The sequence below is a fragment of the Thamnophis sirtalis genome, unplaced genomic scaffold, assembly GCF_051295495.1.
Source record: "Thamnophis sirtalis isolate CommonGarterSnake01/CBP01778 unplaced genomic scaffold, rThaSir2_p1.2 scaffold_3, whole genome shotgun sequence".
Lineage (NCBI taxonomy): Eukaryota > Metazoa > Chordata > Lepidosauria > Squamata > Natricidae > Thamnophis > Thamnophis sirtalis.
In genome coordinates, this window is record NW_028261383.1 from 149,304,329 (window position 1) to 149,329,473 (window position 25,145).

Genomic DNA, 25,145 nt, shown 5'->3' on the forward strand with positions numbered 1-25,145 from the left:
GTGATGGACTTGTGGGTGTGGGGCAAGGTTTTGAACTTTAAACTGGGTGGTAACTCAGGAAGCTTTCAGATTCGGGATTGCCACAGATGTACCAACATGTCTCTCTTATTAAATTGGAAGTTTAAGGAAAGTTCTGCCTTGGACTCTGATTTATTTCTGAATGATATTTGGAACGCTGACACACTGGCTGAATAAGAAAATTTGACAATTTTAAAGTATGGTGCAAAATACAGTTTAAAGTGATTAATTATGAGCAATCAAGTTGTTGTTGACGCTTAGAAACCACATAGATGACCACAAATGACCAAGCTCAAATTATCCCACTTTGGATGATGTGTACACACACACAATCTCAGATTACAATCCTTTGTATAAATGCATGGAAATATATTTCCCTCCACTTAATGGGATACAATCATAAGGAAAAAGATTTAAGGCTACAAGATAATTATCCTTTAAAAGCATTGATAAATGTTTATTTTAGACCCAATTATAAATGTGTACAATTTTTTTTCCAAATAGCTATGATAATTCCTTTGGTTTAAATGTACTTTGGAAAGGAACAGCCAAAATGAATTCAGCAAATAAAAAAATATTTCTAAGTGGGCTCAGAAAAGAAAATTAAAAAGAATAGGAAAAAATAACACAACACAAAAATCAGAGTGAGAGCAAGAAAGACCACCAAAAACAGAGGGGCGGAAAGTCACTCAGCACAATATTACTCAACATGGAACAATCTTAACTAATTTTTCCATTACATCAGTGCAGGATCTCTTCATAAACAGAGAGTGAACAAATGGTAGTCTTGAGATTGAAATTGTCTTTCCAAAATCACGGAACAATCTTTTTTTACTGCATCCCATGCTTGGTAAATATACAATTGTTCATATAATAATAAATTACATATATTAAGTATACTGTATAAATAAAAATACATTTTTATAAACCATATTAGTCTTTGTAATAGCACACCAGCTTATTGATATGAAACAAGTCCTTCGGGATTGCGCGGCCTATAAATTCAATAAATAATAATAATAATAACAAAGAAGCATCTTTCTCTCAGCTTGGAACTGAACCAGATGCATTTTTCTTTCAACACTTATAAATAAAAGGCTTTTGATTAAAAACCCAATAGGAAATTGTTTTGTTTTAAAAACTTTTTTAGCTTCTTCCTCTTCCATTTGCTTTATTTCCCCCCCATTTCCACTAATTTTCCAGTCAACTGAAGTATAAGGCTGTCAAGCAGCCTAAAGTTTTTTTGATCTATTTAAAAGAAAGGCATGGAACTCTTCTATTTTTTGCTTTAAACTTGTAAATATAAATTTAATTTAACATTGATTGTTTCTCTGTGACACATGTTTCTCTGTGTAAATGCGAGAAAGAGATAGAGATGGATATATCAGCCTGAATCAACCCACTGCAGGATAAAAGCCTCTTCATTGAAGGCTATGGACCATAAACTACCATGCTCATCCAAAGCAGGTTGGTAAACAGATGTTTTCCAATTTCCTACTCTATAGCTGAAAGAAAGTGACTGACTCAAAGTTGGCTTGACTTCCCTATGCAGATGGGAAGGACAGAAAACAGGGGACTCGGCGGTCAGGTTTTGTATTTGAACAAGATTGTGTACTGCAGCCCAGAGATTGGAAAAGATTGGTGCATATACCTAAACCAAAATAAAAAATGCAAGAGAATGTGCCAGCTCAAATCATTGCAAGCAAAACAAGATCTGAGGACCCAGATTGCTGGGGGCAATATGATGACTCTGTCAACCGCTTAGAGAGGGCTGTAAAGCACTGTAAAGTGGTATATATGTCTAAGTGCTATTGCTATTATAAAATAAAACAATTCTATATGAAAATAAATGACAAATGAAAAGGCAGTTTTTTTTTTTAATGTTCCATACTTTTTTTTACATAATATGCTCAGCACTTTAATCACCTTCTTTCCAGCTTCAAACAGGCATTTCTTCTACAATTGATGCTTTCTAATTTGGCAACTAGTTTATTGCCTCTGTGCTTTACTTTTCACAGGTCTAAGCAGCATTATCTGAGGCTACAACTTTATAAGGCTAGAAAGCTAGCAACTGATAGTTGGGGAATCAGCTGACATTTCTAGATGGACAGGAACAATAATCTTATAGCCAGATTCAAAAACTCCTGTTAGATTTATCAGACTTTTTTTTGAGATATAAGGGATAGAAATCAGATATAGAACTCTTCTTGAGATTCTTACCCAATTACTTTACCTTATAAATTGGGGGCAATATGCTGACTCTGTAAACCACTTAGAGAGAGCCCTAAAGTGGTATATAAGTCTAAAATCTATTGATATTATAAACATATATTTGAATGTTGAGAAAGTATAATCAAAATGAAGACAGAACATCTCAAACAAAGTAGCTGCAAATAATCTAGCTGGGAATTCTTTGTAAGTTTCAGAAAAAGGACTGGTGTTTACAGGATAGATGCTTGGAAAGAACTTAAGCCTAAATTTCTGAGTCATATATTTTCCCCATTTTGTTTTCATTATTAATTTTCAAGATCAGAATTGTGCAAGCCATGGTATTCCCTATGATCCTCCATGGAAGTGAAAATTATACTTGGATTTGTCTAGTCTAGTGAAAAGGGGTGTCATAGCAGTGTTCCAATATTTGGGGGCCTGCCACAAAGAAGAGGGGGTGATCCTATTTTCCAAAGCACCAGAAGGTAAAACAAGAAAGAATGGGTGGAAACTAATTAAGGAGAGAAACAACCTAGAATTAAGAAGAAATTTCCTAACAGTGAGAACAATCAACCAGTGGAATGGCCTGCTTTCAGAAGTTTAACTATCTTCAACACCAAAGTTCAGAATAAGAGTTGGAAGGGACCTTGGAGGTCTTCTAGTCCAACCCCCTGCTCAAATAGGAGACAGTATACCATTTCAGACAAATGGCTGTCCAATCTCTTCTTGAAAAACCTCACTGGAGCACTCACAACTTCTGAAGGCGAACCATTCCACAGATTAATTGTTCTGTCAGGAAATTTCTTCTTAGTTCTAGGTTGGATTTCTCCTTGATTAGTTTCCATCCGTTGATTCTTGACCTGTCTTCCGGTGCTTTGGAGAATAGGTTGACCGCCTCTTCTTTGTGGCAGCCTTTTAGATATTGGAATACTGTTATCACCCCTAGTCTTTTTCATTAGACTAGATCGTTCCTGCAAAAGTTCATGTTTTGGCCTCCAGCCTTCTAATCATCTGCTTCTGAGAATGCAGCATATATTGCAGAAACTTACATTCTGACTGAAGATGTGGGTTTTCTAACCTCAACATAAAACCATTTTTTTTCTTCTGTCCACTAGGTTTTATTTATCACACAGCCTGGTGGTACTCTATAGAAACCTTGCTTGCTGTTTTATTACCGGTTGATTTATTCTAATAAAGTAAAACTCTCTTGTGGCTTTTAAAACTTGGGCCAGAAATATGTTCCTGTACAGTTTTCCTTTCAATAGTTTAATTTATGCATTTATGCTATTATAGAAATCAGAGTCACGACAGGTTTTTTTTAACCTTAAAAAAAATGTTCTAGCAACTATGCAAATTATAAAAAGAATGCGTTTCTTCCAAGCGTTTAAAAGTTCCCTGTTGTTCCATTTCATACCCGCCCTCTCTTCCTTTAAAAGGAAAATGGCAAAAAAAACCATGATCCTGGGTAAAACTGTTCTCAGAAGAACACCCCCAATACTGTACCGGGGTGGGAGGAAAAAAATGACAAGTAGGGCAAGCGTGCCCTAGAAAAAGAAGGCGCCCCAGGCGTCCGCGTTTCAGAGTGCCTTTCCTAATCGCGATTGGCTGAGCACGCTTCCTTAATGAGACAAAGCGGTGGCGGTGACGTCACGTTTGCCCTCGGCTACGCCAGTACTGCTCAACCAATCACGATTAGGAGAGGCCAACTGTGGTTGCGATTCAAACTGAACGGCGGGTGGGTCGCGAAGCCGTTTCTGCTTGGAGTGGATGCGGCGCCCTAATGCGGTGGGGTCCCAACGGCCTTTCCTCTCACGCGCCTCCTGGTAAGTTAAAATGGGGGAAGTAAGAAAGAAAGAAAGCGGCGCGGGAGGCTGGCTGGCATTTCAGGCGGCCTTTGGGAGGAAGCAGCAGCAGCAGCAGCTAGAAAACGGTTCTTTTTTTTAATCAACGCACTGCGTTGATACAGACTTTGCAGTTTCCCTGGAGTTCCCCGGCTCTGTTAAGGGAAGGCGGCTGGGGTTGTTTTTATGGCCGTCCTGAATCAGGACGACCTTTTAAAAAAATATTTTACACGGTCCTCCCTCATTAAAGCAGGGTGTTCGTGGTTTTCCGATATCGAAACGGTCAGTCTTCACGGATTTTCCTGTTCAGCTCTCAAGGGGAGAGATTACGAAACGGCGTAACGACGATGAACCAGATAACAGATTAACACAGTTGGAAGGGACCTTGTAGGTCATCTAGTCCAAGCCCCCCTCCCCGCTCAAGCAGAAGACCTTACATCATTTCTTACAAATGGCAGTCCAATCTCTTCTTGAAAGTCTCAAGTGATGAAGCCCCAGCAACTTCTGTTCCATTGGTTGATTGTTCTCACTGTCAGAAAGTTCCTCCTTATTTCTAGGTTGAATCTGCCCTTGGTCAATTTCCATCCATTATTCCTTGTCTGGCCTTTGGGTGCTTTGGAAAATAGCTTGGCAGCCACTCAAATATTGGAACACGACTACCATGTCTCCCCTGGTCCCTCTCCAGTTCCCCAATCATCCAGATTGCTCTCCTCTGCACTTTTTCTAGAATCTCAACATCTTTTTTATAGTGTGGTGACCAAAACTGGATGCAGTACTCTAGGTGTGGTCTAACTAGGGCTTTATAGAGCGGTATTAGTACCTCACTTGATCTTGATTGGTATACCTGTTATGCATTGAAGGAAATATAATCTATTGTAATAATCCTTTTGCAAGATTCCTTATAATATGCAAATAGTAATCTGCTCTAGGTGGGAAAGTAGCTGAAAGCAGAGGAGTATAATAGAAATTGTTCAGATGAGGTTTATTCTCAAGAATGAGATCAGGTCAGAGGCTTTACAAAAGTTTGGAGGAGGGGGTTGAAGGCGAAGGAGGCACGAGGGGAGTGAGTCATTTTAAAAAAGCAGGGGCCATTTAGGTATCTAAAGGCAGCAGAACTGAAAGAGCAAAGGTTGTGATACAGTAGGTATATGTTGAGGGTGGTCTGACCAAAGCAAGCTTTCAGAAGACTTTGAAGATAGGAGTAATGACCTCTTAGATTAATGAGTAAACAAAAACCCAGGAAGGTATGTAATGTGATGTGCTTAGGGATGGGAGGTGATATGTCAGTTGATGTCAGGTCAGTAGAAAATGAGAAAGAACTTTAGTCGTAGCTGAAAACATGAAATTGCCGTTGGATGTGGTGCAAACATGAAATTTGGGCATTCTTCCTTTTCTTTTCACAATAAGGAACTGTGATTTGATTGATACAGTATATAGAAGGAGGGCTTAAGGAAAGGCAATTTTGCTCTTGGATTTAATGGTGATGAAATATTTAAACAGAAATATATCAGGGCTTAAATAAATTTGGGGGTGAATGGAAGAGGAATGTTCTGTAATTGGAGTTACAGGTAATAAATATCTAGCCCCACCCCTCTCCCCCATGTAGGCCCTCTCAGGTGACAAATTCATTCATGATATGAGAGAGAATATAGAGGATACAAAACACATCCTTAAGCAAAGCCTTCCTCCATCCAATATTATAATTTTGGTAGGACAGCATTACAGCAAGCAGCTGAATGTGACAGCTGGTACTGAAAGTGGTGGTGCTGAAAACATTGAAGTCATTGTATTTTTGAGGATGATGTAATATCATTTAGATAAGAACAGTTTCACTGGACCATAGAAGCCAGAATCAAATTTTGAGGACACAAATGGGGAGAGTCAAAAGAGGTGCTAGGGAAACAAAACTGGGACATTAAAGGAGCTCAGAGGCAAAGGCAAAAGGCAAAATTGGGCACCAATTTAAATGGGTTTGTTTGTTTGTTTGTTTGTTGTGGCTTCCAGTCAGATTTGACTCCTGATGAATGCCTGGACAAGTCCTTGCAGGTTTCTTCCTACAGTTGAGAGTGACCCAAAGTTATGTAGCTGGTTTTGTGCATAAGGCAAAACTAGAACTCTAGCCTGATGCCTTAATGAGTACCCCAATCTGGCTTGTGCTTTAAATATAGCAATAGCAATAGCAGTAGACTTATATACCGCTTCATAGGCCTTTCAGGCCTCTCTAAGCGGTTTACAGAGAGTCAGCATATTGCCCCCAACAATCTGGGTCCTCATTTTACCCACCTCGGAAGGATGGAAGGCTGAGTCAACCCTGAGCCGGTGAGATTTGAACCGCTGACCTGCTGATCTAGCAGTAGCTTGCAGTGCTGCATTTAACCACTGCGCCACCTTGGCTCTTCTGGTATATATGGTACAGTCATGTTATTATTGATAATATAGTGGCATGATTAAATACATTAGAAGAATTCATATCTGATTATTATATTGGAGGATGATAATAGTACGATAGATATAGAATAAAAGCTGGGAGGTAAAATCAGTGGAATCCCAGTAATCACTTTGTCTAATGTAAGCTTTGATGCTTCTTGTTCCTATTCCTTTTCTGATCAATAACAATAATAACTCCTTCACTTCCCTCTTACACCAAATCCCTTGGCCTAAGGGTAGCAATCTTGCTTGCAATTATTACATACAGTATCTGATAACAGCTACTTTTCTGTGTCTTTAGAAAATACATTCTTTTAAGTCCTTATCTAGTAGGTGCTTGAGGCTGCCGGAATGTAGGAATTGAAAATCATGTTTTGCCTTTGCTTCTTTATAACTGAAGCCATGGGACATTATAATTTTTAATTTGTGATTCTCTAAATAATCATTCAATAATAATGGAAATTTCAATTACCCCCCAAACCACTATGAATCTAATCTGCCAAGAGGTAAAGGCACAATAGTTCTTGTCCTCTTACCAACAACTTTATTTCTCAGAAAATGGAAGACAGAACAAGGGGGTCTGCTTATTCTGGAAGTGATTCTCACCAAGGGGAGGTAATAGGTGGAAGAAATGATTAGTATCTTGGGCAAAAGATTACCTTTTGAATTTTAATTGGATATTACCTTTGAATCTCTGATATTTGCAAAGGACCTAAGGTGAGCCAATCTATAAACTGGATTTCAGAAAATAGGATGGTTTGAAATCCTGAAGAAGAAAAGTGTCCAGGAAGAATAAGAAATCTTTTGGGGGAAAATTGAATACATAGTCACATTTTTTTAAGAAGAAAAAAATAGAAGTGATCTATAAACATACTGAGAGCCAGTTTGGTGAAGTGGTGAAGGCTTGAGGCTAGAAACCATGATCTCCTGGGTTTGAATCATATCTAAGGTACAAAGCCAGCTGGATGACATTGGACAATCACACTCAATCCTAAGAATAAGGCAATGATAAACTATTTTTGAAAAACATTGCCAAGAAAACTGCTGGTCTGAATGAATTCCAAGTCTTCAGGTCCAAGAGAGGAGATGTCCCTACTTTCAAGAAGGCAAAGAATGAGGACCTGGGAAACAGCAAAGTTGCTAGCTTGATATTAATATTGAGTAAGATCCTTGAACAGATAATCAACAGTACGCTAGTCAGGATTTGGTTAGGCATACAGTGATTTACAGGAGCCAACGTGGATTTATCACAGATTGTGACAGGCTAACTTTACCACTTTATAGATCAGGGGAACATTTAGACATAGGGAATCTGGACTTCGGCTAAATTTCAAGTTGTTTGTAATATTCCCCTTAGTAAAATTATACAATACAGATTACATAGCACAGTTGGCTGAAAAACTACACCCAGAGTACTTGTTAATGGCAATCATTCAACATTACTATCAGTGACTTTGATGAGATACTTCAGAAGTTGCTTATCAAGTCTATAAATGATACAAAGCTGAGAGAGATAGCTTTTCTCTTTGCAGGAGAAAGAATAAACTCTAGAGAGGTTTGGGTAATGATTGAAATGAGTAGAATTTAATCAAAAGAAATATAGACCCTGCATCTGGGTAGGAAAAATGAAAAGCAAAAGCAAGGAATGGGACTTGGCTTGGCCAAGAACTTCATGTTTGCTCAGTAGAGATGTTGTAGTAAATCCTGCAGTGAGTAGGAAGTTGAACTACATTACTCCCAGTTCTGATTTGAAGACCAAGATAAAACATGATCTGATTTAATTTATATTTAGCGTAACTTTTTTTTTTTTTTTGAAAAAAAATCCCATGTTGATTTTATGTCCAGTAGATATAAATATTGAGGGAAAGTACTTGTTTAGAAAAATGTATATCAATACATTTTCAACCTGAATTCTTGGTAGCTATACTGAGAGACAGTTATTGGCTATTGTGGTTCTCTTTCTCCATCCAGAAGGCTCTTTTGAATAGCACTGATAACCTTGTGTTACAGTGAGAGTTCCATCACTGCTTAAGTGGAAATGAAAACAGACATGTCAGGAAATGCCCTCTGTCAAACACACGGGTCCCTGACCACCACTACCCCCGGCCACGGACCATCACTGGTTCACGATGTGCCAGAAACTGGTTTGCGCAAATGAGCAAAGTCCCATCTGTTCAGGTGCGGGATGCAGACAGCACACAAAACCCTCCTCTGTCAGTGGAAAAACCTCTCTACGGAACCAGTCCCTGGTGCTGAAAGGGTTGGGGGGCACTGGTCTAATATATTCAAAAGGTCCTTATTTGTTCAATATACATTTTAAAAGGCAAAAAAAGTAGCTAGAAATTCGCATGCACTATTTATCCCCCCCACCCCATTAATAAATGGCAGATTATTCATCATGGGTTTCTTCTTGCTGACTTATGGTATTTCTCTGCAGTTGTGATTTAAATATATTAAAAATCAAAGCATAATGAATATTTACCCTGGAATAGTTTTCATAAACCTGTACTGTAGTTTACTTAGATTTTTTTTTTAAAAAAAGTGAAGGCATTAAAATTTAGTATTCTCAAAAACTGCATAATGTTTTATGGTTGTCCACCTATTTCAGCAAAATTTAACTTTTTTCTACAGATTATTGGGGTACTTCCAGTTCTACTATCTATAGAATTGTTTATATGTTGTTATAAAGTAAGATAATATTGATTTTGACCTACTTAAAATACATTGTTTTGCTGAAAGTTTGAGTAAAGGTAACTAACTTTACAGATGGCTGTTACGTATAAACTGGGTTGACAAAATCAGAAATGAGGTGATAAGCCACCTGGGAAAGCCAAGGGAAATCATCAAAGCCATTAAAAAGCAAAAGTTAGAATATTTTGGACATGTGATGCAAAACCCAGAAAAATATGGCATACTTCACTTAATCCTCCAGGGGAAGATTGAAGGCAAACAAAGTCCAGGCAGAAGAAGAACATCATGGCTTCAAAATCTAAGGGACTGTTTTGGACAAAACTCAGCAGCACTTTTTCGTGTGGCTGTTGACAAAAATAGGATTTCCAACATAATCACCAATGTCCGATGACGGATATGGCATAAGAAGAAGAAGAATTAACTATATGTCATTTTCTCTAATAGGTTATGATTGTCTTGATAAGAAAGATATATAGAGGAATAGAAGCATTTTAATAGTATATTTGTTAGCCTAATTTTTGTTTGATTGGAATGAAAACTGAATTCTATTTTGAAAATGCTGCTGTTAATAGAATAATTGGAATTATTATGCAAGATTATTTTTTTCATTAAGTGTTTAAACTGCTGAATTAATGTAACTAGGAGCCAGGTTTGTGTAGGCACTAGGTTAAAAACAGGGATATCAGGAGTACTGATTCCTCCATAGGCACAAAAGCCAGCTGGGTGACTTTGGGCCACTCTGAGTCCTAGAAGGAGACAATGGCAAGCCACTTCCAAAATAACCTTGCCCCAAAATACTCCAGAGATTAGTTCAGGCAGTCACCAGAAATCAACAATGACTCAAAAGGAATAACAGCAACAACAACAACAAAAACATGTAACTTTCAAGCTGTTGTAAGGGGAAAATCCATAATACATTCAGGCCTCCCTCCTGCCTGGATAAATGTTTCCCAACATTAAATCCTTCTTTACAGTTCTCAAAACCTGTTTAAAGAACAAAAACCAATGTATGTTTTATATGGACATCGTATTAGTAGTGTTAGAAAATATGAGTTATAGTGAATGGTGTTGGGTAAATTAGGTTTTGCTGTATTTCTTTTTATCTTGAGCTTTTAATTTATTTTGTTACTTTTCTTTTTCTGAACTTCATATATTTTTCTCTATCCCAAAGCAAATAAAATCTTGGACATGACTCTGAGGGAAGACCCCCCCTCTCCTACAAGAATTAAATATTTTGAGAAATATTAAAAAGGCAGAATGTTACATTTTCCTAAAGAGCTCACCACATGGCACAATCTCCTAAGGACATTGCATCACCCCCAGCAAATTTCAACCAAACATATCTCAGACAAACATAGCCCCATGGAAGTCTGACAACAGCCAGTAGAATACATGATCTTGCACAGGAACAGGAAGCTCAAGTTCAAAGCCTAAAAAAGGTATAAAAACCCCTCTCAACTCCATGTGGTCAGCTGCACCAGAACCACTCATGTGCTTCTGTTTCATCAATAAACCGTCTTTCCAATCAGCCTCCTTATTTCCATTTTCCCTCTCCCAGCTTGGAACTGAACCAGATGGCTAGTTCTTCCAACACTTCTACATAGCTAAATTAGTAGAATTTAGGCATAAATGTCAAGCAGTGGAAGAAAGATACTAAGAAACTGGCAATTCTAATACTGACCTATGGTATGTCCATGTTGCATAAAATGGAAAATAACCAGTTTAAATTCTAACATACAGATTGTGTGCATTTTATATGGCCAGATTCTGATTTCAGCTCAGAATTGTTTTGTGACCTCACAGAACCTCTGAATCTGGGCATTCCTAAAGATGTTTCTCATTTGGAAGAGAGCTACTGAGATATTTTTGTATTTGAGAGGTTAGCTTTGACTTGTAAGACAACTAGTTGTTAGCTATTATTTTTGTGTGTGTGAATATTATGGGTGTTTTTTTTCTTTAGCTCTAAGACAAATGGATACAGTATATTAGTGATAAATATCCAAATTTACATGAGCAGATTTCCACTTATTTGAAACCCTAACCCTAATCATTTTCTGTCTAAAATTTGTTTTGAAGGGTTTAGATTTGAAATATTTGAAACACATTTGGAAGATGGTTAAATATAGGTTAGATTTAAGAATATTTAAAGAGATGGATTAGACAAGAGTGGATTAGTGCAGTGGTCCCCAACCTTTCTGGCTTGGTCACCTGGGGGAGGGTGATTTTATGTTATTGTTGGGCACGTGCAAGTATGCACAGCTCCATTTGCACAAACGGGCATGCATGCCTGCCACTCAAATGGAGCTTTGCGCGTAAGCACCCATCTCACACAAGTGGACCTGCCACACACACAGAGTGCAGTCCACTAGTGGGCTGGGGCTTGGGGACCCCTGGATTGAAGGGAGAGTGCTCTTACTCCAGGCATTGGATACTGCTATTATTTATATAAGTAGTCCTTGACTTATGATCATAATAGAATTACAGTCACAATCATTATGGTTGTTAAGCAGGTCACCACAGGATTGTGCCCAGTTATACAACCTTTTCTGCAGCTGTCATTAAGTGAATGCAGTGTTTATGTGAATGTATCCAATGGGTAATTTGTGCCAGAAACTGGGAGAAAAACATTGAAAGTTGTGGTCATGTGATCGTAGGATGCTTCATATGGCTTTAAAGGTTGCCAAGTGCACAAAATATGATGAGAACTTCAAAATCAGGTTGTAAGTATCTTTTAAACGATCTAGTTTATAGTTTTATTGATTTGTATGCCGCCCACTCCCGAAGGACTCCGGGCGGCTTACAATAAAACAAGGGAGGAGGGATAATACACAAAAAACATATTAAAATATACAGCAGTCACAATTTCCGAGGGGCTGGATATTTCGAGAGCCCCCCGGCCTGCTGGAGCAGCCAGGACTTAACGGCTTTGTGGAAGGCCGGGAGGGTAGTAAGGGTCCGGATCTCCACGGGGAGATCGTTCCAGAGGGCTGGAGCTGCAACAGAGAAGGCTCTTCCCTGGGGAGTCACCAGCCGACATTGGCTGGCAGATGGAAACCGGAGGAGACCTAACCTGTGTGATCTAATCGGTCTATGGGAGGTGATCGGCAGGAGGCGGTCTCTCAGGCACCCAGGTCCGATGCCATGAAGGGCTGTGATAACTTTGAACAGTTGCTAAGCAATCGGTTGTTAAATGAGGACTACTTGTATAGAATTGTAAATTTAGTAATACTGGGTTATGAAACTATTAAACTGGATAAATTGCTAATGATTTGAGGTACTGAAAGAAACAGCTCAATTTTTTTTTTTTCTGCACACTTCAAATTATACACTTTTCTGGCAAATTTCATGTACAAGCAGAATTTTGATTTACTGAGTTTTTCTTGCAATATTTATGTCTTCAGATTGAATATTAATGGACATACAACCTGACTATATTGGTTGTTAAAGTAGCTGCCATTCACTGCAGAGTAACAGTTTTGACTCCTTGGGCTGCTACAAATATTCAAAGTTCTGCATATTTTCCAGCTTTCATTATTTTTCTACAATCTGCATCAAGGTTTGTAGATCATATGCAATATCTACAATAGTAGTTATGTATATTTAAAACTTCCCACTAAAGAAATGTTTATTTTTAGCTACATGGGAATTTTTGAAGCAATATATATTTTCATTTGTCAGAAGTGTTCAGGTTTTTTATGTTGTCATTTAAAAGGCTGCAACTAGTTTATGGAAGCAGATGTGTTTTTGAATTAATAGTTTAGAAGGGAGCGGACTTCCTGTGGGAGGAGCCTGTCGCCGAGGAGCTCAACGGAGCCCCTCTTAAAGTTCTGGTCTGTATATCTAATTAAGATCAATAGATATCATCCCTTTCTGGCAGAAAGGGACAGGCAGAAGCTCAGGTGTTAGGATTTATTCGTAGTTCACAGCCCTCTTCTTTTTTTTTTGGGCTGCGAACAGAGAATGATCCAGCGTAACTGAGCTCTTATCTCCAGCCAGTTCTTCGCAGCTGCCTTTTTGCAGCCCTAGACAGCCGACTCCCGCACTCAGGACAATGATAAATTGTTTTTAAGATAATACGAGCGGGTCGCACTTCTGTGATGTGTTTTTTTTTAACTATCTAAACACCAGCCTTGTTTTTCCTTTGAACTTCTCTGCGCAATTGGGATACAAAATGGCGTTTTTACTGTGTTGGTGATTGATGACGTAATTAACTGGCTTTATTTCCCCGGAGACCGCTACTCATTAATGAGCAAAATCTACAAATAATTTATTGAGAACTGGCCAGCTGAAGACACTGTTTATCTGTCTATTCTCAGATTTTATCTATAATGTCTCCCAGGTCTAAACAGGCAAAAAAATCCTCCCCCCTCGTGCTTAAAGAACTTGCTACCAAATCGCTGCCTTTGTCTCCTACGCCATCTACTGGAGATTTTTTGACACAGGAGCTTCTCTTTCAAATAATTAATGACTTTAGAAAAGAAATTCAAGAATTTGTGTTGGATTTATGTGATAAAATACATACCAAAATTGCCCAGATAAATGCGAATATGTTTGAAGTCACGTCTACTTTAACAGATTATGTTGAAGAAATGGAGACGAAATTGGAAACTTTGGAGAGGGCCAATTTTAATTTGACTTCTAATATTCAAGCTTTACAACAAGAGATTATTAATAATCAAACACAACTTACAATGATAAATTATAATACAAAGGCGTTTGCAATAAGAGTCAGAGGACTGCCTGAAAAGAAAGGAGAAAATTTGAAACAGACTTTTGTAGAAGCTTTCAGCCAAGTGGTGGGAGGCCCAGGACTTAATTTTGATTGGAATATTCGAAAAATCTATCGCCAAAATTCGCATGTAGCAGAGCAACGACAGCTTCCAAGAGACATAATTATATATTTTTTCACAAGAGAATCCAGAAATGCGATCTCACAAAAGCTTTATAATAGCAGGCTCCGAATCGAAGGCCACGATTTGTTCGTCTTTAAAGATATCCCGCTTCAGATGCTGCAAGCAAGGAGAAGTTATACTTTTTTAACCCAAGAACTTAGAAATCGTCAAATAAAGTATAAATGGGAATCTCCAGTTGGAATCACAGTTACATTTGAAAATCAAAGATTTCGTATTAATTCTGTTTCGGAAGCTCGGGACTTTTATTATAAAACTCTGAAGGCGGGGCTTCTTGACTCACTCGGAAACGCGGAAGGACAAGGTGAAGGAAAGACAAGCAGCAAGTCACTTGGCTACAAGAAGGAGGGAGTTCTCCCCCTACTGGAGAGGCAGAAGAGCGGAAACTGAGGATTCAGTTATATTTTCAAAGCAGCGGGACACGTGGTTATAAGGCAGAGGGTTGCCTTTTCTTTCCGGAAGGACGGAAGAGTAAAGAATATGGACCCAGCGACGTCTTTGGAATACTTTCTAAGCTTTTGGACTGATTAAAACTTTGGGATTTCTGTTTGGTATGAAATGGTAAAGCTGTGTACTGATACGGGACTTTTACAAGACTTATTTGAATTTCAATCCAAACTGCGCATGAAGTGTTTTCTGTGAGGAAAGCGGGGACTAAGATTTATTTGAATTGCGGTTTGGGATGAATGGAGTGTGGGGCAGAAAGGAAGGTGGAGCGGGATATTGATGAAGGGATCTTGGGATTGAACGAACTGGTATGAATTTTGGGCATATATTGTACGAATTTACATGTTTGAAGTATAATATAAAAAGCTCAGGATTTTAAAGTGAAGAGCGAGATCCTAATCTTATGCAATTTGGGCTTGGGAGGAATGGAGACGTGAAACGAAGGATAGGAAGATGAGTAGCGAAAGTATGAAGATAAATTGATTTTTGTATAAACTAATATTTGAATATAAGGTTAAGAAAGGCTATTTGGAGATTCTACAGGAAGATGGGGGTAAATATCAAAGAAGTAAGGGACGAGGACAAAATATAAATGGAATGACTCACACTGTTTAAATTTTAAGAATGATGGGAGGCTGAGCATAATGCAAAAGAGTTTTCAATTTTTTTTATTTACTTTTTTGTTTTTGTTTTCTTTTTCGGAGTGTTCTTTTTATTTTATTTTCATTATTATTGTTAATAAGATATTTTGAAGGTGAATGGTACTGAACTGTGCCGGGTGTGTGACCTGGGAAGTCGGAGGGGGTTAGGGAGGGGGGTTCATTGGGGGTGGGTGGGTGGGTGGAGATATAGCTTCAATATATAGAACAAGAAGAATACACTTGTATACTGTTGTTCCTTATCTTTTCTTTTTATTTTTCTCTTTTTTTTTCTTACTGCTTTTTTCTTTCCTTTTTTTGTTGGGTGTAAGGAATAGAGAAATGCACCATAGTGAGAAGTAGAGGAAAAGAAGAGGGAGAAGTAAGGAGGGAGGAAGAGGGGAATGTAAGGAGGATGAGAGGGGAAGGAGGGTGAGGAAGGCGAGAAAGGAAGATAGGAGGGGAAAGGGAAGTAGGAGGGGTGATCGTTGGAGGGAGAAAGGAAAGTTGGAGGGGGAGAAGAAGGGGTGTGTGAAAGTGATAGGTTGGGTTTATGAGTTGTGTTTAGGTTGGGGTTTTTTTTTTTTTTCTTACGATTATATTATCTTACGTAAGATTATCTTACGATTATTGCAAATATCCAGTATATAAGTGAATGTACAAAATTGAAAATGAAAATGAATAAAACATTTAATTATTAAAAAAAAAAATAGTTTAGAAGGGAAAGGTCAAATATACTTTTCTTTAAATGATTTGCCTTGCTTTGATATAATGTAGTCTTTTCCACCCTGGTATTCATTGGATGTATTGTTTGATAGCCAATATAGCAAATTAATACTTAAGTACAGAAACAGAAGTCCAAAAGTCCAGAACTCTGAAGGGCAATAGAGTAGGATATATTTGCAGGTTGGAAAACATTAATGGTAGTGACTCTGACTGATAGCTGTGATGGAGAGAAAACATGTTTTAGTGGTGAGAAAAATAAAAGTCCCAAGAAGAAAAAAGGGACAAATGAATGGATCAAGACAGTTCGTCGCCCTTGAAGCTGGATTATATTTGAAAAATTATAATTATTAAATGTAATGTATTTAGCCTGACTGCTAGCTACTATAGGCAGATACAACAAATCTATGAGATTTAGTTACACTGTAATTTAGTAATTACTAAAACTGAACAGTATTATTTATTAATAATCATGTTAAGCCTCTAGAGTCTAGAATATACTTCTGCTAAGCTCCCTCATTATGGTAGGGAGGTTTTCCTTGAACGGTGAGTGAAGAATGCCAGGAATGCACCCAGAATCTTCTCAGCAAGATCACCCAAGGTGAAAATCATCTCAACTGTCCAGCTAAAATAAAAAAGTTGGGATGTTTGAAGATGATGGATGCAGATTATCACTTTAGTGTCAGTAACAAAAACATTTCATATTATGCAGGAGATACATACATATACAATTTTCCCGTGCGCTGCTTGGAGAGTCCAAGCAATGGACTGAATTGAAATTTTGACCATGCCTCCTAGTCTCCCGGTATTTTCAGTTTTTCAATTCAGTCCATTGCCCATTAGGACGTTCTTTTAGTCTCTCCTGAGACTTTTCCCCTTTTTTATTACCTGTATCCTTTATTAGTGTTTGTTTTCCCTTTACTCCTTATTTGTTCCTTGCTTAGATCGATTTTTTCCTTCTAGCAGCATCAATATCCCTTCACCTCTCTGCATTACGGCGGAGAGGCTTGGCTCTCCAGGTGTCCTGGGGTGTTCTGGGCACTGGGAGCTGCTAGCTGGCTGGCTCTCTACCGCCGGGATTTTGTCTGTCAGGCAACCTGCATGGCGAGATTCCAAAATATTCAGAGGTGGTGAGCTTTGGAGCGGAGCAACAGCCAGCTTTTCCCTCCATAGTGGAGGCAACGTGGTGCTTCCCTGGGCGCCGCCATCTTGCGCTGCCCCCTTCGGCGGCCATTTTCGAGTGGCAAAGTTTCCCGCCACCAGCGCGATTGCCGCCATTTGCTCAGTGGCAGCTGGTGAGAGACAGGACGGCAATCGGAGCACTCTCTTGAAGTGGTGAGAGTTCGGGCTGTTTCTGAGGTTTATCTGGCTGAGGCCACTCTCCACATCTAGATTTCGATTCTGATGCACGCCTCAGGCATCTTCCCCTGGCAGCGTTGAATTGTGTCCTGTTGGCGCACGCTAGCCCTGCTTCCCAGCGACTTGCCAGATCTCTGCCTGGCCACCGCAGAGGCCAACTACTGTCACGGCGGATGAGATCACCTTGGACTCCCTTCTGGCAGGCCAGTTACCCATTCCAATGGGGCCCTATCTCAGGAAGGCGGGCAGGGCTGCTAGGGAAGCCATTGGGGGGACCAAGAACAGCAAGCCTTATTCCAGGCAGCCATTTAAGGGGCAGAAGGATGCTTCCAGGCGCCAGAAGGCCCTGGAGAAGGAAGTCGAAAAGCTCCAAAGGCAGATAGTGGCTCAAGTCTACCAGCCAGGTCAGCCAGCAAACTATTGGTCAGGATCCAGTTGAGCCCCCCTCTCCTCCTCCAATTATCTCTGAGTGTGTGGGGGGGTCAGAGAGGTTTCCCTCTCCGGGGGCTCCAGGTCCCCTTCCCCCTCCCTCCGGGGGGGGGTGCAGACCTATTTGAGTGCAACCTACCTTCTGAGAGGGAGGGTTCTCCTCCGCCTGTTCTTACAGCCAGGGATCCCATTCTCAGGCCTACTGTGGCGGGGACCCGCCCAGTAGAAGACCTGGGCCCAGGTCTATCAGCGGAAATGAGACAAGTGATTGCTACTGCAATCTCCCAGGGGATAACTGAGGGCCTCCAAAGGCACAAGGCACAACCACAGGTTCCTCAGACAGCTGCTCCGATTGCTCAGGCTACTCCAGCTCCGCAGCTCCCTCGGCCCTGGTGAGTGACAAGGCCTCCACAGACCTTTTTCCCCGCCCCCTTCGGTGGCCAGTGCTGACTCGGTTTGGGACAATGAGGGTGTGGGGGTCATGACCTATTGGATGATGAGAACCCCATTCCAGACAAGCCAGCCTTTGCTGGATTGTTTCAACCTTCCCTGTTCAAATCAATCCTCCTCAAGGCCAAGGTGTCCACCCATATGGATGTGGCAGTGCCTCCTGATCAGGCAGCGGCGGATCCTACGGATCACAGTAAGGGCCTGTTTGATGAGAAGATTCCCGCTCAGGAGATCGTCCCTTCTCCCAAATTCTTCAAAGATGTAGTCCAACGCCAGTGGGTCCAACCAGGGACTCTGGCCACCCCCGGCGGTAATGACAAACGCCTTTACTCAGTGGATCCTTCAATGGAAGAGCTTCTTAAACTCCCCTCTGTTGATCCTCCAGTTCAGGCTCTCACCACCTCTTCAGTGCTCCCTCCGGACCTTCTAGAGGGACTTAAGGCGGAAGACAAAAGAGCTGAACAGGCTTGTCACAAAACCCATCAAGCCGCAGCTTGGGCCATTAAAGCGGCCACCTCCGCCTCATTCTTCAATAGGGTCACTATTGCCTGGTTTCGCCAGTTACTTACTAGGCCCCGGCAGGGGATGCCAGACTGCGGCATGACATAAACAAAATTGTAGCCGCGGTGGAATACTCACTAGCCCTCCCTTTGAGCCTTTGCGTCATGCGTCCTTACGACACCTGTCCCTGAAAACTGCCTTCTTTGTTGCAATTACCTCAGTCCACAGAATTTTGGAAATTGCGGCTCTATTGGTCCGGGACGATTTGTGTGCTATCCACCCAGACAGAGTTGTCCTTCGTCTCGATCCATCGTTTGTGCCAAAAGTTAACTCATCTTTCTATCAATATATGTTTTATTTCATTTTCATTTTCAATTTATACAATCACTTATATACTGTGCGATTAAAGAAGCAATAAACACAACTCTTCTTATATTCCAAAATACAAAACCAACATAACACCCTCCATACAACCTTTCTTTCTCCCCCTCCAACTTTCGTTTCTCCCCTTCAGCATTCCCCTCCTCTACTTCCCCTCCCCCTCTAACGTTCCTTTCTCCCCCTCCCTCCATCTCACCCTCCTTCCATTCCCCTCTCTACTCCTCCCTCTTCTTTCCCTCTACTCCTCGCTTCGGTGTATTTCTACTATTCATTAGTATATTCGATTTGTATTTTATACTAAAATTGAAAAAAAAGAAAAAAAAAGAAAGAAAATAAAAGAAAGAAAAGGAGCAGCAGTATACAAGTGCATTCTTGTTGTTTTGAACATTGAAACTATGTTTCCCCCCCCTCCTCCCCCCTCCCCCCTATGATCTCTCCTCCCTTAACTCATATAAGAGGTCATCCTCCCAGACTTTTGCCCTCATCCAAATCACCCAAGGGAGCATTGGTGGCACTCTCTCGATGTTCAAAGGGCAGTCAAGAAGTACATCAGATGCACGGCTCTTCGCCGGTTGGAGGCCTTGTTTGTCGCCTTCCAACCGACCTCGGAGAATCTTGGGGATTGATTTGAAATCTTGAACTTCATAGCTAGGGGACAAGAGCAACTGTTAAAGGAAATCCAACAGGTTGTTAAGGATAAATATGAAAAAAAAGATTGCTGAAACAGAAGAAAGCAAACTAGATGTCAGAACAGATAGTAGAAATAGCCTAGAAGAAAAGCCAAGAAAGGCAAAAGATCTCAGGAAATTTCAAAAAGCTGTTACAAACAAGCGACACTACAATGATATCTATAAAGACATCAGAGATGAAACTGACTCTTCCAAAAAATCTCTGGGAATGCTATATGCAGAGCAGAAAGCCACAGCTCAGACAGCACATGGTCAAACAGACTGACTCCAGTTTGGCAAAATAACGAGACATGTCTATATATGCTTCCTTTATTCAACCTGTAAATATCAATCCACCTGCATTATGCTTTTGACACTACTCTGATAGGTGAAAATGCAATTTTTTAAATTTTCTTTAAGTCAGAACATTATATGCTTGTTGTTTGCAACCTCATGCCAGCTTCCTCATGGTCTTTGCTTTTCAGAATCTGGCAAATAATATTGCAAATGGTGACCCCATGATTACAGGGACCCCAAAACTCTGATGACCGGTCAAATCATTTTTCAGTTATGTGTGATTGAGTGTGATTTGTAACATCCATTTTTTTGCAGTTTAATAATTTTAACTGGTGCACAGGCAGAAATATTTTAGTTTCCAACAGTGATCCATGCAAACATTGTAGACAAAATATAAGCTAATAACCATCTCTACAGGAAATTGTGTGACCTCATTAGTTTATATATAATTTGATTTGGAATAATTTTGCATAATTGCATTGTAGTAAATTGTATACTTTATCATTAGTAGTGGCAAATATGCAAAACAGATAACATTTGACCTTTTATTTCAGCAGGTTAAACCAGATGTTCTTTGGGAAGACACAGCTTTTAATTCTGAGCCTCATGCAGTATAGAATTTAAGAATACGTTATTACAGGTATTAATAATATCCATATATTTGTATACCTCTACAAACTATTCTAATCTTACACTAATGTTTATTTAAAAACAAATGTTAGCCAAAATGTTATAAAGAAATATAACTTAGTTGTTGTCAGACTTCTCAGTAAGCTCAGCTGGAACAAATAACCAGTCACGCAAGAATATAAATATCTCTGATTATGTAGGACAGATGAAAAGCCATTATAAAAGTATTCCACTGACTGTTCTCTGACTTTAATCTGTGCTATATTCTTGAAACACTTTCTCCTGCTTGCCTTATCTAAGGTAACAAATGACTTGTTTTGGGGAGAACAGACAGGAATCATTTATTTTTTAAAAAAGAAAAAGGGTGTGTGTGTGTGATACAAAGATATATTATCCATAAGTGACAAAGAGGCTGCAAATGTTGCACTGTTAATGTTCAGTATATCATTAATAAAAAATTAACCATGAAAACTGGGATTAACTTGGAAGAGTTGCATATGTCTAGTTGCCATCATGAGCTATTCAAAAGATAAGTGAATTGGAAAGTCCTTCAATTTGATGACAAGACCAATAATGTCCAGTTTGTTTTATGTTTTAAAACCTTTTTTGTTCAAAAAAATAGGGCGGGGGGGAAATTCAGCTAATTTTTTGTTAGCTGAAGTAGTGAGGTTTTATGCCTAGATGTTTCTAGAAGCAGGGGCAATATTTTCTCCATTACATGAAAATGAAATTACATTTTCCCTGGATTGTAGTGATAACAAATATTAGTAGCAATATATAAATTTGCAAGACGTGTAATGATTCAGGTTGGTTCCAGACTTTTACATTAAAATGTTTATTGAAAGGTGGTTCTTACAGTGGTATGAATTTATAGATTTTAATTTAGATTTTAAACAGGCTGATACTCAGATTCATTATAAGCAGCATGTAGTATTGTTGAAATATTTTCTCCATTCTATTTTAAACCGAATTTTATTACTTTACATTTTCTTGTAAATATTTACTTCCTTAACACCTAAAGCTTTCCGCTTTGCAGTAGAAGTACTATATGTTTTCTAGAGATATTCAGATATCAGGGAGTCTAAGGTACCCTGAGGCTTGTCCGCTAAATGAAAGAAAGAACAGAGTTGCTTTTGTTTTTTCCTCCCTTTCTTTATGTTTGGGGATTTAAGTTTAGAGCAGCTGAATGGATTTTCTATTTTTTCTCCCCTGGGATTGAATGCGGTAGCTCCTATGTCAGAAATGCAGTGCCTAAGGATGTTTTTTTAATAAAAAAAACAAGAGTTTTTCCAAGGTCTGAACTCATTATCCAGCCTTGGAAAGGGGGGAAATTCAGTCTCAGATAAGTCATTCAGACTTATCAGAGATCATTGGATTGTACCTAGATCTTCATTTCCAGCTATTGTACAGGACAATTTTTTATTTATTTATTTATTTATTTTGTTGGCTTTCTATTGCCTATTTCAAATTGTAAATCCTACATTGCTTATATAATTTCATGAATCTCTTCGTGCAAAGCTTTGAAGTATACTATTCATAATTTTTGCAAGATTTCTGATATTAGTTTGAAAGAGAAAACATAAGTATGTAGTTTAGCATCACAGTCATCAAAACTTGTGTGTATATGTGTGTGTGTGTGTGTGTGTGTGTGTGTGTGTGTGTATGTATATATACACATACATATACATACATATACATATGCAAGTGAATATTGAATCAGTGGCTGAGTTATTCATATTACAATTTGTTATAAACTCATAGCATGATTATACTTGACTTTAAGATCTGAAATCGTTGACAAGGGTTGCTGTGCCTGACAGAAAAAGAAGACAAAAGTAAACTTATCTCCAAATCATTTCAGTTTCATGTGACAAAAATGGAGACGACAATTCTGAATTTACGGAATTTCTTTGACCAGCTTATGTGCCAAGCAGAAATTCTAAATGAAAACACTGAATACAGTAAGTGATCACTTTTTATGATGTTATGCAGGTGAATCATGTTAGTCACCCACAAATGCTAGAGATGTGCAAATAAATATATTTAAAGGTTCCTTCCTGCTCTGTAATTTCCTTGAAAGATAGGTATGAATTTTTCCAAATTTCTCAGATCACCTAACAAATGTCTGTAAAGTAACTCGGGAAGCATGATTAATTTGTTGGATGTCTTATGTAGAAAACTAATCTGTATAACAACTAGGGGGTTTGTACAATGTGGTTTCTAGGCAACTGTGGAGCATGTAGTTAAAATATTATGGTTCCAGTAGTTACACTATGTTGTTCTAGCTATTGTCTCAGGAAATCGGGTTACCTTGCTATATATTTTTGCAATTCTCAAAAAAGTTCAAATGAAGTATATGCAGTGTTAGAATCACAACATCTGTAATAATGTGTTGGAATGGTTAAGAAGAAAATACTGCTTAATGAAAAAATCCAATGCTTTACAAATAGCATTTACACTTATCAGGATAGAAAGTCAACATTAGGCAGTGTTGGACATCTAACAAATTAGAGTCGTTCCCCCCTCCCTTTGGATCAATATTTATATAATTGTCTTATCAAGTTGCAAATGCAAACATCTATAATACTAATCAATGTCAATGAAGCACATTTTAAACATTTTGTTGAATGTCTTCCTAATATCATAATCATTGATTGCAATATAATCTGTTCACTATTTTGCTATAACTGCAGTTTTGTTTGTATGACAGTTGTCTCTTCATATTATATACATTGCTTTAGTAAGGTTATTATTTCTTATCACATGATGTAACTGATCATGCTTAACATGGAAATACATTGAATACCTGAACTGAAATCCTTGAATTGGATTATAGGGGGAAATGTGTTGACTGAATTCATCTTTACTCTGTCTTCTGTTGGATTTACTGGCAGAAAAGCTTTACTTTTAGAGATAACTATTTCTCTCTCTGCACTGTGTTCTGAATAATCAGAGTGGTGGGTTTTTTTTAGCACTGGCATTATCTATTTACATCAGTGGATCTCAACCTCTTTTTCCACACAGATCTCCTTTAAGCACCTTTTGTGTCCACAGACCATGGCCCTCAAACCTTAACTCAAGATTTAAATCATAACATTTCTTTAAATCTTCACTGACACTCTGTGATGATATTACAGCCCCCTTCCCTCCCGTCTGCGGACAACAGGTTGAGAACCACTGATTTAGATGATTATCAAACTGAGAGGATATTTAAGGAGTATATAGAAAAAATATTTAAAAAATTAAGTGCAAATGGATTAAAACTTTGCTTTTCCCAGAATTTATCCAATTGGCCAAGAATTTTGAAGAGTTTAGGAGAAAATGGCAGAAAATGGATCATGAGGTGGCCAGGTACAAAGATTTACTGATGAAAACAGAAACTGAGCGTAGTGCTCTTGATGTGAAACTGAAACATGCACGCAACCAAGTGGACGTGGAGATCAAGAGAAGACAACGAGCTGAAGCAGATTGTGAAAAGTTGGTATGTATAACATTTCTCAGCTTCTTTTTTCAAAAAGCAACATCAGATTTAGAAGAGGAATGTAACAGCTTTGTTAAATATCCATTTATGTGACAATAGATATAAGTCTTTTATTTTTACCAGAGGGTAAAATATATATTGCAATAACAGTATGAACATGGGCTTCTTATTTGGCTGATAAACCTGTAATCTCTTGGTTTAATAGATCTTAACTTTGTATACTTCAGACATCATTTTTTAAAATCCTGCAGCACACTAAAATAAGGATTATTTAGGCAGCAGTCTAAACAGTAGAGATTCCTTCCATTAAAAATGGATAAGTTTCTATTTGAATTCTAAATGAGGGAGTGAAGGTACTAGGGCACCTTTTTTGGCTAATGTGCCATAAGTGGGGGGAGTGCAGGGGGGGTCGTGCGTGGGCATGCCACACCCATAATGCAATTGACGACACCCCCCCAGCACGCATGCATGACAGGCACTCCCCCCATTTTTTGCATGCTTTTTTCAACCCCCCCCCCCGCTCCAGAGGCTTTATAGAAGCCTGGGGAGGGCAAAAACAGCCTCCCCGCACCCGCGGAGGCCCTCTGGAGGCTTCAGGAGGTTCCCTAAAGCCTCCGGAACGCAAAAAACCGGCCCTACGGGCAAACTGGAAGTTCAGGAACAGACTTCTGGTTTGCTTGTAGGGCCATTTTTAGTCCTCCAGATCATTCAGCAGGCTTTCCTGAAGGCTCTGGAGGGCTTAAACTGACACTACGAGCAAACCGGAAGTCCGTTCTTGAATTTCCGGTTTGCCCGTAGGGCTGGTTTTTTGCGCTCTGGAGGCTTCAGGGAACCTCCTGAAGCCTCCAGGGGGAGGCTGTTTTTGCCCTCCCCAGGTTCCTATAAAGCCTCTGGAGCCTGGGGAGAGTGAAAAATAGCTTTTAAAAAGGCTGAGCTCAAGGGTAGAGATAATACTGGGAAGATCAGCAAGTAGCATGGTGGGCAGTGATTGGGCTAGGAAAACTCAGGAAGAGAAAGAAAATAAATGGCAAGAACATTTGGATTTA

At 39.2% G+C, this 25,145-nt stretch overlaps 1 protein-coding gene across 2 annotated transcripts in view; it reads left to right on the plus strand.

The window, feature by feature from the left end:
* The first annotated feature begins 3,958 nt into the window (after positions 1-3,958).
* RACGAP1 (Rac GTPase activating protein 1) overlaps positions 3,959-25,145 on the plus strand; it is a 35,463-nt gene continuing 14,276 nt past the window's right edge. The window contains exons 1-4 of one of the 2 annotated variants that reach the window (XM_087710382.1): positions 3,959-4,049; positions 20,543-20,628; positions 22,402-22,579; positions 23,897-24,099. In XM_087710382.1, the coding sequence (XP_087566508.1) occupies positions 22,495-22,579; positions 23,897-24,099 (288 nt within the window). In that variant the 5' untranslated portion in view covers positions 3,959-4,049; positions 20,543-20,628; positions 22,402-22,494. The remainder of the gene's footprint in view (positions 4,050-20,542; positions 20,629-22,401; positions 22,580-23,896; positions 24,100-25,145) is intronic. The other variant, XM_014063324.2, reaches the window with a different exon arrangement.